Genomic DNA, 12,824 nt, shown 5'->3' with positions numbered 1-12,824 from the left:
GTGGAGGATGCTGAAGACAGGCTTAGATGGAGGAAACTGATTCGCTGTGGCGACCCCTGAAGGGAAAAGCCCAAAGGAAAAGAGGAAGTAATGTTAGGTTGGGGGTGTGAGGGGCTGTAAGCTAGCAGGAGAGCATGTTAACAGAGAACTCAGATATGGCTGATGACAAGTGGAGGCGGGGTTTCTCAGCTCCAGTGGCCACGCCACAACTCAGAAGCGAATTTCTCTGATGAACTTCTGCTACTCTGCAGAAACTATGTCCAAGTAAACTACAGTTTTTTGGGGGTTTGGCTAAAAACGGCATAATCATGATCTAAAGACCACTGGAAACACTTTGACGATAGATCAAAAGATGATTGGTGTGAGTTTGTAAAGGGAACAAAATAAAACAATCTAAGGTTGTCCTCAGTTTTCTCTTGACTCACCCGGTCTCCAGGCCTTACGAGTGGTTCCTGTTTGGTTCCCAGCTTGTGCAGCAGGTTGTAGGCCACCTTCACACTTCTGGACCACAGCTTACCTGCAAACACAGCAAACAAAAAGAATGAGAAGACTCTAAAAACACAATGAAGTCATAAATGTCAAAGCTGGACCTGAACTTATTAAAAATTCGTCCTCATTTAGCTCCCAATAAAAGCATGAAAGAAATATCTGTGCGTCTGGCAGATGACATCATGAGCGTCCATCCATGTGTGGGAAATTACAGAACTGACATGACATTCCTTTGATGTTTGGTGTTTCACATTGCAGGAGAGGAGGACAGATGTCTGGACATGCAGGAATTTAAACAGGCTTCACCACGGTGGATTTACTGGATTCACATGAAGAGAAACTTTTACAGTTAAAGACAAAAGCACAGCAACATCAGAGGAAGTCCCACCAGTGAATCATCGCAGGTGTTCGCTGTCTTACGGTTTGTGTTCTGTTAATATGAGAGAGCTCACACAAGTTAAAGCAAAACAAAGTATTTTTAGCTCCAAAAATGTTTTCTATTGGCAGAGGAGCTGTGGAAAATTCCCTTTAAATATCTCATGTAATGTATTAAGTATTAAATACAGTCTGATCTAATCTGCTGTCTGTCATTTTCTGCCAGGATGAGGTCATTATTGTCGTTCCTCAAAACAAAAGAATCACTTCTCTCCTTTCTTCATCGTCTCTAACTCAAGACTGGCAGATCCAGATATGATGTGGGAGCAATCCAGCGTGACTTCCTTATTGTTTTTCCATACAAAGTCGGATCTTTTTATTTATTTATTCTGGAAAAGGCAGAGATTCATTAATTACTAACAATATCCCACAAGAATATATGCTAGACTCAGAATAGGTGGAGAGACGGAGGCAACCCATTCTGCCTGGAAACACCAACTATTTTCCAAAATAATCACTGACCAGAAAAAAATGTGCATTAAGAAAAAAACTGGGAAATTATGCAAACTTAATCAACTCACTAAACTACTTTTACCGCATACCAGCACCACTCTGTGGGACAGTTGGTTCTGCATTTGTTCAGTTTTTTTTAAATAATCTGATTCTGAGGGAAGTTTTATTTTGGAAATCTCCTGGATTATCTCCATCTCGTCTGACTCATTCTTGATGCATGTCAATTAGCTCGGTCACATGTTATAAATCCATCAGCGACTGCACTGACCGCTACACTGAAACCTCCAAGCTAGCAAAGGCAAAAAAAATACCAACACACTTGGAAAGTTTTGCTTTGCAGAAAAAAGTCAATGAGTAAAAAGAAGAAAAACCTTTGACTTAAAAAAGTAAAGAAACCTTCACATTTGGAGTTTTTACTCCAAATATGGATTTACCAAACCCACCTCGCATATTATTCAGCCACTGACTGCCTAATGTTACGAGGACATTGCTAATAAGGTTTCTCAAATAGTGGAATTGCATTTATGTTTATATAATAAAATACAAGTTTTAGCAACTGTTTCTTTTCTTTTGTAATTATCTAAACTTAACTTAAATGTTGGAAAAGACTGAAGTTAGGAGTGATTTTTTTTTAAGCTTTCACATTGACAGTTTGGAGTTGAGAGAAAATCTATATCACATTTTCATGGTTCCAACATGGAATCTAGTGTACAAAGACATTTTAAACCAGCTGCAAATATTATTCAAAGGATGAAAAGAAACGTAATCATTAAAAATCAAGGGAAACTGGAGGCTTTAAAAAAAAAAGGAGGCCAACTTCGGCTTCGTACAGGTAAGCACTTGTACATATTGTTTGACATTAAAGTGGTTCACAGCCTGTAAAAGGTTGGGGATCACTGCTGTAAAGAACTAATATTCTTTAAGTTAAATTGAAACATTCAGCTCCAGTTGTTAAAGGAGCCTAACCTAAATCTTCAGCTCAATGGATCAAGAAGCCAAAGCCATAACCCCAACATTACAGCCGTTTGAGAAACGTGTGCACAAAGATAAAGGACTAACACACATTCCTATTAATGGCGTTCTTGCTTTAATTCCAGCTTGCCTGTTTATCTGCAGCAGCTGTCCCACATTATTTTCTGACTGTACTTTTTGCTTAAAACATGCAGAACTTCCTTTTCTTGATTGAAAATGTATCTTCAGCTATATTTTCTAAAAACGTCTGGATAAGCTGAAGCTGTTTCATCTGACGAGGAATGAAAATTTGTAGTTAAAATAAAAAACAGATGGAAAAAAGCACCACAAACACACACAGGCAAGAGGGACGTGCGTATCTCTAGTGGACAGATACGTTTATTTGACAGAGGATAGTATCCACTGTGCTGTTTGCAGAACATCAAAGCTGGCTGAGAAACTCGTGCGGTGTTTAAACTTTTTAGAATAAAGTTTAGTTTGTTTCCTCCTTGCTGTTGTGAGAGGTTATCTGCAGTGCAGCGTAGAGAGGGCTGGCTGTAAGGACCGCAGCAAAGATCTGTCTCATGAATTCTCTCTGTTCTCCTTGAGCGGAGGACAGCTCGACAGGAGGAAACAAAACAAGCTCGTCTTTGTGGGCCCACATCAAAGGGAAGACACAACGGGAATAAGAGATAAGGTGGAGATAGAAATGGAGGAAGGAGAGGCTGAGCTTGAGATTCAGCATGGCACGTCACACCATCCCTTCACACCAAAACCTCACCATGTTCATCTCTCTGGCGGCAGACTCCCAAGAGCTGGCTGGAGACATTTCACAGTCTGGTGAGCTTGTATCGCCTCATCATCAGTGGCGAGCGCACTCATCAGTTCACACTCTAACGGCTCGCCTGCATGAAGAAATCTGATGCTCCTGAGATAAAGCAGATGCTGCTGGAGTGTGCCGATCCTCCGAGGCAAGGACTCAAACTCATTTGTGTTACAAATGTGCAGACCAGATATCAGAGATGGCAAACCTCAAACTTCTTCAGGAGCAATCCTGTTGCCAGATAGTTTTTGTTGTCTCTTCTATACAGTTTAAATCTGAATGTTACACTTTTTAGAGTATTTGTCAGACTTTTGGATCATCAGAAGTTCCCTTTAATTCCTGAGGAACATCTCAACAACAAAGAAAATTTTAATGTGAAATGAAAAACTAAAAGCTTTCACTAGAATCAAGCTTCTCAGACTGTAATACTAAGAATGACTTCAGAAAACATGTGAAGAGAAGATTACATTAGCGGTAAAAAAAAACTACATGTAGTTTTTAATGTTTAAAGCTAACCAAAGAAAGAAGGAAAAGTAATAAACTAAGCAAAAATTAATTAGGAAGTTTTACAATCCAATTTAGGCTGGATACATCCAATAAGACTGAAGTATTTTAACCCTTTTAATATTGCCCCATACATTTCTTCAACAAATTACATCAATAAAATAATGGCCATAAAAACTGTGAGACTGTGAAAAGGAATAACTCCTTTAAAAACTACCACATTTTCTAAGTACTAGTTGCATATTTTTCATAGTTTTGGCAGGGGTGTAACTTATGCTTAGTCAGGAACAACTTTTTTGTGATTTCATTAAAACATTAATAGGCTCATATGTTTGTAATTTTCCCACTAACAACCACTTAAGTATCTGTAGGAGCGTGTGTCACTATTTACTACTGACAGCAACACAGAAGAAGAAGCACCATCCAAAACAAATGGAATCAAATTCTCCTCCTAAACTTGATGGTATTTTTCTTATTTTTAACGAGACAACATTATTCTTGTTTTACATGTTTTAATTCCTTGGACTAATGTGGTAAAGCAAGTCATCAAACTGGGTTAGAAAGAGACGAGAGTATCACTGAAAACACCATCAATCAGAAGCAGCTCCAGGAATATAGAAGGTAACAACATTCATAAGAAAAAAAAAAAGATTGAATGAATGAATGAATCTCTTTAAGTGGGATCAACATTATGCCGGCCTTGATGGATTTGTTCTGAAGTGCTGCGCTTTTCTTCCAAATTTGAAACATACTCTGGAGCAATCTATACCAGTTTTTTTACTATGTTTTTTTTTTTTTTTTGGCTCATGTGACTCATCCTCCGGAAAACATGCCAACATTGTCAAGGAGTTCCACAGGGTTATGTATTTGAGTCTATAACTTTTTTCATAACTTAAAAAAAAAAAAAAATCAAAGTTTTCTAAAGTTCTACAGACGGAGATGTAGAGACTCAATTTTATCTTTAAAAGTTTTCTTCAGCCAACTTTTCTTTTTTAAGGTGAAGTTATTTTTTAAAGTTTGACAGATGTTTTAATCCTATTTTTATGTCACTTTAGCACGAAAAGTGCTTCATAAATAAGGTTTGATTTAATTTGTAGAATAATAAAAACAGGCAACTTGCCTCACTCTGCTTATGGATTTTATTGGTTCCTTCGAATGTTACCGTTCAGGATTCTGCATCTGCTGGACGTCCCTTCATACTTAGAAAGTCACAGAAAATTAAATTTAACAGATCATTCTTAAAAAATAACTGCATAAACTGATTTGGGAAAAATAAACGGACTAGACATTGCATTAGAACTGTGGAAACTTTAATTAAACGTTTTTTAAAACAAGTTGTAGTTTATGTCTTTTCAGCTCCACTAACCTAAACTTATCACCGTTGCCATAACAACAGAAAGAGGAAATAACTTTATTTTGAAACATTTCATCAAATCACCAGTATCTAACAGTGTGTGTAAAACATACATGTTTTTTTTTTCCCTAAACTTGATTCTGGGTGATAAAATAGTGTCTCACTGTAAACTCCTCGGGCTGCACGGTGGCGCAGTGGTTAGCGCTCTTGCCTCACAGCGAGAAGGCCCCGGTTCGACTCCCGGCTGGGACCTTTCTGTGTGGAGTTTGCATGTTCTCCCCGTGCATGCGTGGGTTTTCACCGGGGACTCCGGCTTCCTCCCACCGTCCAAAAACATGCTTCATAGGTTAATTGGTGACTCTAAATTGTCCCTATAAGTGAATGGAGAGTGAATGTGTGATTGAGGCCCTGTGACAGACTGGAGACCTGTCCAGTGTGAACCCCGCCTTCGCCCTTCAGTAGCTGGGATAGGCTCTGGCACCCCCGCGACCCCGAAAGGGACAAAGCGGTCAGAAAAATGGATGGATGTAAACCCCTCCCACCTAAAGCTACACTTCATTTTTCTTTGTGTGCGATGAACCAAACAGGAATGATTTCCTTCTGCTCAGCGGGGAGATCCGACTCCTGAGGGCCTGAGGACGCGGCTCTGTTCACAACTGCCAAATCTCTTTACCCTGCACCCTTCGGACATGACGCAGTTTCCTCTGCTTCCGTTTGGCAGACTAATACATCTGTAACCTTCATCTGCAGAACAGGGGACTTGTTCCAGAGTGCAGACCTAACTGCACAGTTGAACCATGGATGAGGCCATGATGCAATTTAGCTGAGGTGAACATGTTTGGAAGGAAGTGCTGGAGGCAAAACCGCTAAAACATGTTTGCTATCAGCACGAATTGTGTTTTCCCCCCAAACTGCATGGGTCATGTAGCAGCCAAGGTTTACAAAGTTTTCAAGAAACAAAAGAAGATTGAGCTCTGCATGCAATCTCTTTTGTCTGAGTTGATCAGGATTAGCCAGATTCAACATTGTGCTTGTAATTTTGGAGTTCAAATTCTGTGGTCTTTCAGTGATCCGGGTGGATCTTTGAGGGAACTTTATTAAAACTGAAATTATTCAAGTTAATCTGAAACCATTTAAAATGGGGTATGCTGAAGATTTTACAACTTAAACGACTTCTTTAAGACGATAAAAAAGCCAGCATCTTTGTCATGAAGTTGTAGTTCTGATTTTCTTCTAATAAAACTAAACTTTAGATGTATTTGTGTTTGAGTTTTTTTTCCAAAGAAAACAAAGAATTCTATTGTTACATTAAACTTCTCAGTTTTCTTACACATGTTTAATAAAGACACTTAATTCCTTAAAAGTTGTCTACTCAAATGTTCATCAAGAAACAGTTTGATAACACTTTTACAAAGAAACTGCTTTCAGCTTGTGAGAAAGGATCCTTTTGCCTAAATGTTAGCTTTAAAGTACATAAAACACACTTTAAAGAGGTTTTCTTTCTCTGATCTAATCCCATTTTCATTTATTCTCTTTTATTAAATATTTGTGAAATGCTTATAATTTTACTTTGTTTTATTTGTATTTATTCTATACATTCTTTTATATGTCTCTCTGTATGGACAATTTAAGTGCTTTATTAATAAAGTTATAAAAATAAAGTAAACTTTATTATTATAATTACTGTTCAAAAACAGTAAAAAGTCATAATATCTTTTTTAAGCATTTATGTTTAAAATCAAGTCATTTTTTTGCTAAACCAAAAAGTGGTTGTACTAAAAAAAAATCCTTCTGTTAAATAATCCAGATTTTATCTTTCAGTCAAGAGGGAAAAGAATCTTTTTTATGAAAACATATACTGACCGTAGGTGAGGACATGGAGCGGTTTGCCGTTGGTGTCCATGGTGGTCAGACAGGGGGCTTTTGGAGAGATGGTGCCCCACCTCTGAAGAGCTGCCTCGAGAGACGGGGGCCAGTTGGTCACCACCCCCAGCTTCTCCCCCTGCACAGCAACCATCTGGGCCCCCTCTGCTTTGGGCTGGTTAGGGTCTGGCTGTTGAACTGTTGATGGAAAAACAAACCAAGAATCCGCAGGTGTTGAAGTGAAATTGTATGAGAAGACACTGAGACTTTCTAACACCATTATCTCTTTACATTGTGAAATCCAACCTGCATAGGTGACAGAAATGTTCACTTTGATCCACATACTGAAAGTCTAAATGTCAAAACAATAAAACACTCACCTTCCAGGAGCTCCTCAAAGTCGTCCACAAAAAACTCCCGTAACGGCGGCCGTTTGGGTCTCTTCAGGGTGTTGACGAGCTGCTGGATTTTTGCTGAGACTCTGCTGCTGACTGGAACCCCTGTGGAGCACCAACACACTTTAATCAAAGACCTTCCCTCAGCAGATCCAGATGCTTCGTCTGTGACGTTTGGCTGCATCCCAGAGCTTCAACTCTAAATCTGATTATTGCAACAGAACCTTCTCTGAACGTGACAGGAGCCTTAATGTTTAATGTTGTTTGGTGTTATTTTCTGACTTAAAACAATCACACAAGCTGTTGTTTTAATTGTTATTAATGATTACTTTCCAGAGAAGCACTAAATCACTGATGGCGTTTTACCTGAGCAACCACAACAATCCCCACCCATAATACCACCACCACAGACCTCACTGTAGGCAAACTAGAGAGCAGTTTTTCATCAGCCGATCTTCTTACCATCATTCCCATCAATCCCAGAGAGCAACTGCACACTTGTTCTCCAAAGACTATAACTGCAGCTGATTACCTGCATTCGGTGATTCTGATCAGCTTCTAGATTCTGACTGAACCTCCCTGAAGTATGTATGGCAGAGGAGCACTTCTCTTACATATCAATACATTTTTCCCCATTTCTGTGTGAAAACAAGTTTCTCTGATAAAAACTAAACACCTTTCAATCTTTAATTAGCTCATAACTTCTCTTGTTGCAAAAACCACTAAAAATGCCATGAAACCATTCTCCAATAGCAACCATTCATTAAAAGATGACGCTCTTAGGAGCTGTGCATTGCTGACATTATTGGAGTGGATGCTGAGATTGTAAAAACAGTTGTATATTATATATAGTAGTATATTTTCTTGAAAATGTTGAAAGGTTTAGGTAAGTCACAACCCACTGAAAGAGAGGAAAAGTCAGGATTTGAGAATAACCGGTGAGGATGTGGTTCATTTCTCCAATAACTCAAAAGCGAAATGAACATTTTTGCCATCAGAACACCTGCTTCAACTCATAAATGTCATAAATAATCTAGTTTTTTTTTGGTTAGAAAAAATATAACACAACTTTAATTAGATGATTTATAGAAAAAAAATACAAATTTAAAACTCAAATTCAAATCTGATCTTTGACTATTGCCTAAGGTCTTCTCCTGCATGTACATTTATCATTTACTCTTGAGCAAAATTTGATAAGCAACTGGGTTAAATTTGTGTAATTTTAAGCTAAAATTGTCTTGACTTTGCACATTTTTGTGTCCCTAAAAGTTTCAAGCTTTCACAGCGCAGAGATCTCTGAACCTGTCTGGTGAGGTCACGATGTCTAATCTCTGCAAGAGTTTCTCACTTTTCTCAGCATCACGAGGATGTTTACAGGTTAAAAGGAGATTCAAATCTGTCAACATCACATTTACCTATTTATTCACCATAGTATTTGTTAAGAAACAACGTCAACAAATGAATAATGTGCTGGAGAGTTTGACTCTGAAAAGCTCTCTTAGTGCAGATTATTTGGTTTTCTCTTCACTCAGGTTTATTCTTTAACTTCCTACCTAAAACGGTAAATTCTTCAAATAGAAAGTTTTTAATATTTAAGTTACATGTATTAACAACAAAGAAAACTTGCTTTTACGTGCTCTAACTAAACCATTCAAAATATCTATCCAAGTACAAAATATTGAAGTATATGTGGTGATTTGAAGAAGAAATCATTATAATTACTGTAAAAAAATGTATTTATTTATGTTTTATAAGTATTTTAATCAAAACATTTAGAGATATACCTTAGCAAAGTTTATGTGTGAAATAAATAAATAAATGTCACATCCTCAGGAATATAAACACATATGAAAACAGAAAAAAGAGAAAACAAAACAAAAAGTCATCTAATAAAATGGTTCCAGTCTTGCTGAATCTATTTTTTGTGAAAAATCACAATCAGCTTCCATTTGTGAACCCTGGCAGCTGATCCGTCAAGCTGCTTCGATCTCCGCGCAGAGACCGGGGTGGAAGCGTGTGATGAATCGCTGCGTCTGCAGCAGCTCCGCCCCCCTCCAGAGGAAAGATTATTAAAGCATAAACCAGCAAACAAACTTCTTATTCATCTGGGAGGCCTCAGCAGAGGAACGAGGGGTCATCTTTAAACTGTGGAGTCCAAACAACGGTGAGCCCAACCTGAGCACGACTGAACGACTCGGGAGACGGAAAATAAACTTTCTAAAAACTTTTAAATGCTTTCTGTAAGTCAAAGTTCTCACATCCTAAAGGGATTGGCTAAGATTGACAGGTGACAGAGAAGGGGACGGGAGGCAGAAAAACTGATGTAATCTGTTCTCTGATTGGTCAAATGTCCACCCAACCATTTTTGCAGAATCATTTGAAGAGGAATTAATTAAAAAAATCAAATGTTTATCCTTCTTGAATAAAAAAAAAAAAAACAGTTTTAGAGGAGTTAACTAAAGAAAGATATACATACATTAACTTTTTAAAAACGAGGCATTTATAGTTACATAAATACAAAAAATGAATCACAAAAAAGGACACTTTCTAAAATGTAATCTCACATTTGAATTTCCATCAGGACTCACCGTCTCCCGTGTCCATGAGCTCAGCATTGCCGTACTTGGGGATCTGTCTTTGGGCTGAAGTGACGGAAAGCGGAGATCTCTCCACCTGGATCCCGTCGGTGGTTGTGTTGGTGTAGCCTGTCACATCAGGGGGGGCGGAGTGGTTCTCTAGAAAACGCAAAAAAGCAGAATATGTGAAAGGAAATTAAACCAAGGTGGAAGCCATACAGTTCCTGCTGGTATAAAAAAATGTTCAAATTCCATGTCATGACTTGTGGAACTCCTGGTGGAAATTTTTAGATCACATTTAAATATTTATACTAGATCAACACAATCAAGATGCAAGAATTCTAGTAGTTCAGTCCTGAAAGCAGCAGAAGCATCCAATGTGCTTCTTTAGTGCAGGTCATCTGTTGGTTTTCATCCCAACTGGAGCTTGAATGGCAAACAGGTCTCAGAGTATGGCAAACCAAAAGGGACAAACTTCTCCAATCCTCATATATAGAAACACAACAACTACATTCCTTCAGAGACGGAGTGATGATAACTCACAAATGATTCAAAGGTTGCTTTAAACTAGAGCTGTCAGGCGATTAAAATTTTTAATCGCGATTAATCGCATTTTGACCAGAGTTAACTCGCGATTAATCGCAAATTTACATGTGGCCTTTTTTTAAGGAAAAATAAATGTGTGGTTCGTCGAATTTAGCAGTTCTACATTAATTATGAAAACAAGAATGGTAAAATTAATAGTTTTCATCAGAAATACTTTATTTTGTAACATTGTATTGAGATAAACTTTCTTAACAATAAAAGGCTGTAACATAAAATCCCTAACAAAAGCCCAAGTGCAAGTGAAGGGCATTTTAAATTCAAAACTTCAATCAACGTTCAGTAAAATAAAATAAAAAACATAAAAAATAACATTTCCATAACACTTTCATGTTCATTTTTTGTCAGGACCAAATCTTTTCCTCCTCTGCTGAACTACAGTAATAAATGAAATAGAGATTTATCATTTCCAATGAACTTTTGTTTTTTAAAACCTTAAAGACTGAGAAAAGCGGGATACTCTGTGGATAGTTTGACAGTCTGTTACTGCCGCCGCGTTCTCTGGCTGCAGCTCGATGCAGCGACGTGTCCAGCGGAGCTCACGCCATGAATATGCCGGCAGACAGACCGCTATGCTGGGGCTGGATCACGCTTAAACCTCCAGAACATTTGAAACGTCCCCCGGTTCTCTTGCTGTTCGGAACGTCGGGGGTCCGCAGCTCTCGGGACGCGGCGCCGGACGCGAGCCGGTACCACCAGACGTGGTACTGGACGCGAACCGGAGCCGGGTTAGGGTGCAGGAGCTCTCCAGGTCCTAGCGCCGGCCGGTTTTAGCTCGCAGCTCGGAGGTTGGAGAGCCGCCGGTGATCTAGTGAGAGCAGCCGGTGAGTTGGAGGGCGGGACGCCCGCGCGCGCGGTATGGAAAGGCACGTATGAGAAAGTCCGCGATTAATGCGTCAAAAAAATCGTCGGCGTCAAGCACATGTCAGATTAATGCGTTTTTAACGCGACAAATCTGACAGCCCTACTTTAAACACAATGGGCAAAAAAATAAAAAGTTTCACTCAAGAAAAATCTTTAACTTTATTTTCCTTTTGTAATGAAAATTTGACAAATATTAGATAATAAAATGCTTAGCTTCATCCATTACTTACAGTATTTGGCCTGATTATTGCTAAGATGTAATGTAAAAATGGAAACTATGTTGAAAGCTGCTTAAATCAAAGCTTAAATCAGATTTATTGGGGAAAAAACTCATTTTACAGCAGAGGTTATTATAGCTCACATCTTCATGACCAAGATGGCGGAACTATTCAAGAGCAGTTCATTCCAGATTAAAAAGATTGTAGCTCCCTGCTTCACAGATGTTTATTCAGTGGTTGCAGGTAAGATAACACGCAGAAGTCTAGACACTGAAGATAAGATCATTTTAGATGTTTTTTCCAAGGTTTAAAACACAATTTTACATAATAACAATTCAGAGTAAAATACAATGTTTTCAGTTGGATGTAAATAAAATAAAACTTGCAGTCTATATAAACTGTATTAAATGTATTATTCTGGAAAAATAAAACAATTAGCACAATATGCATCCGAACATTTCCTAAACTAAAACACAATCAAAGTGGAATTTTTACAAAGACAAAGTGTGAATCTGGTGAAAGTCTGAGGAAAGCAGGTCACTATCTAGTTTAAGTTTTATTTTAGACTTGGTTTTATTAGTTTATTTGCTCATCTTGGGAAATAAAATAAATGGATTATTATTTCCCTAAAGACCCACTCCAATTAAAATGTAGTTTTTGGTGTTTTTAACATGTTCTTGTAGTATTTTTATAAGATAAAAACTGTATTTCCAAGTATTTCTTTATTCAAATTATGTTGATCAGGAGCACATAAAAACCCACGGTTGAAAAAAACCTTAGTTTTTTGGACGCAGCAACTGATTTTTGGACTGAGAAGCTCCCTGCTCCATTCTGAGAGATCCACTCGCTCAAAGTAGATGGATTCAAGTCTTCTTTTTTATCATCTGAGCTGACATCTGACTCAAAACTGTATGGCTGCTGTATTGCTCACCTTTTTTTTTTATGCTAATAGTAGCTTTGGGTTATGAGGGACTATAAGCTAGTAGAAGAGTATCACCTGCAGCCATAGTAGCTTTGCTGTATTTCTTTGAGTGAAAAACTCACTTTTCCCATCTTCTTCACATCTTATTTTGTGCTTTCTTAAAATACAACTTTCTAATGATCTCTCTGAGCTGAGCACTTCACACCCACCTCCCTCAGCTGTGGTTCAACAATAGTTGGGCTTTAGGATTCAAAGCGTGAAATGACGCAAAGATGCTGCGTGGCAAATATGTCATCTCTTTTCTTCTTTAAATTGATCTTTTTTCAGGTTTATTAGAAGATTTTATCCTTGAAATGATAGATACATTTTCTGTC

General features: G+C 38.1%; 2 protein-coding genes across 8 annotated transcripts in view; both read right to left on the bottom strand.

The window, feature by feature from the left end:
* The window catches only part of LOC112144307 (tripartite motif-containing protein 16-like), a gene marked incomplete in the record, with an annotated part of 1,074,856 nt that overhangs the window by 113,084 nt on the left and 948,948 nt on the right, over positions 1 to 12,824 (bottom strand).
* LOC112144243 (disco-interacting protein 2 homolog C) overlaps positions 1 to 12,824 on the bottom strand; it is a 279,772-nt gene that overhangs the window by 56,334 nt on the left and 210,614 nt on the right. For all 7 annotated transcript variants that reach the window (XM_036216276.1, XM_024268647.2, XM_024268648.2 and 4 more), the window contains 4 exons: positions 9,856 to 10,002; positions 7,253 to 7,372; positions 6,873 to 7,070; positions 426 to 517 (listed from right to left, as the gene is read on the bottom strand). In XM_036216276.1, the coding sequence (XP_036072169.1) occupies positions 426 to 517; positions 6,873 to 7,070; positions 7,253 to 7,372; positions 9,856 to 10,002 (557 nt within the window). The remainder of the gene's footprint in view (positions 1 to 425; positions 518 to 6,872; positions 7,071 to 7,252; positions 7,373 to 9,855; positions 10,003 to 12,824) is intronic.

This window comes from Oryzias melastigma, linkage group LG17, assembly GCF_002922805.2.
Source record: "Oryzias melastigma strain HK-1 linkage group LG17, ASM292280v2, whole genome shotgun sequence".
Classification (NCBI taxonomy): Eukaryota; Metazoa; Chordata; class Actinopteri; order Beloniformes; family Adrianichthyidae; genus Oryzias; species Oryzias melastigma.
This window is presented reverse-complemented; position numbering and strand designations above follow the sequence as displayed.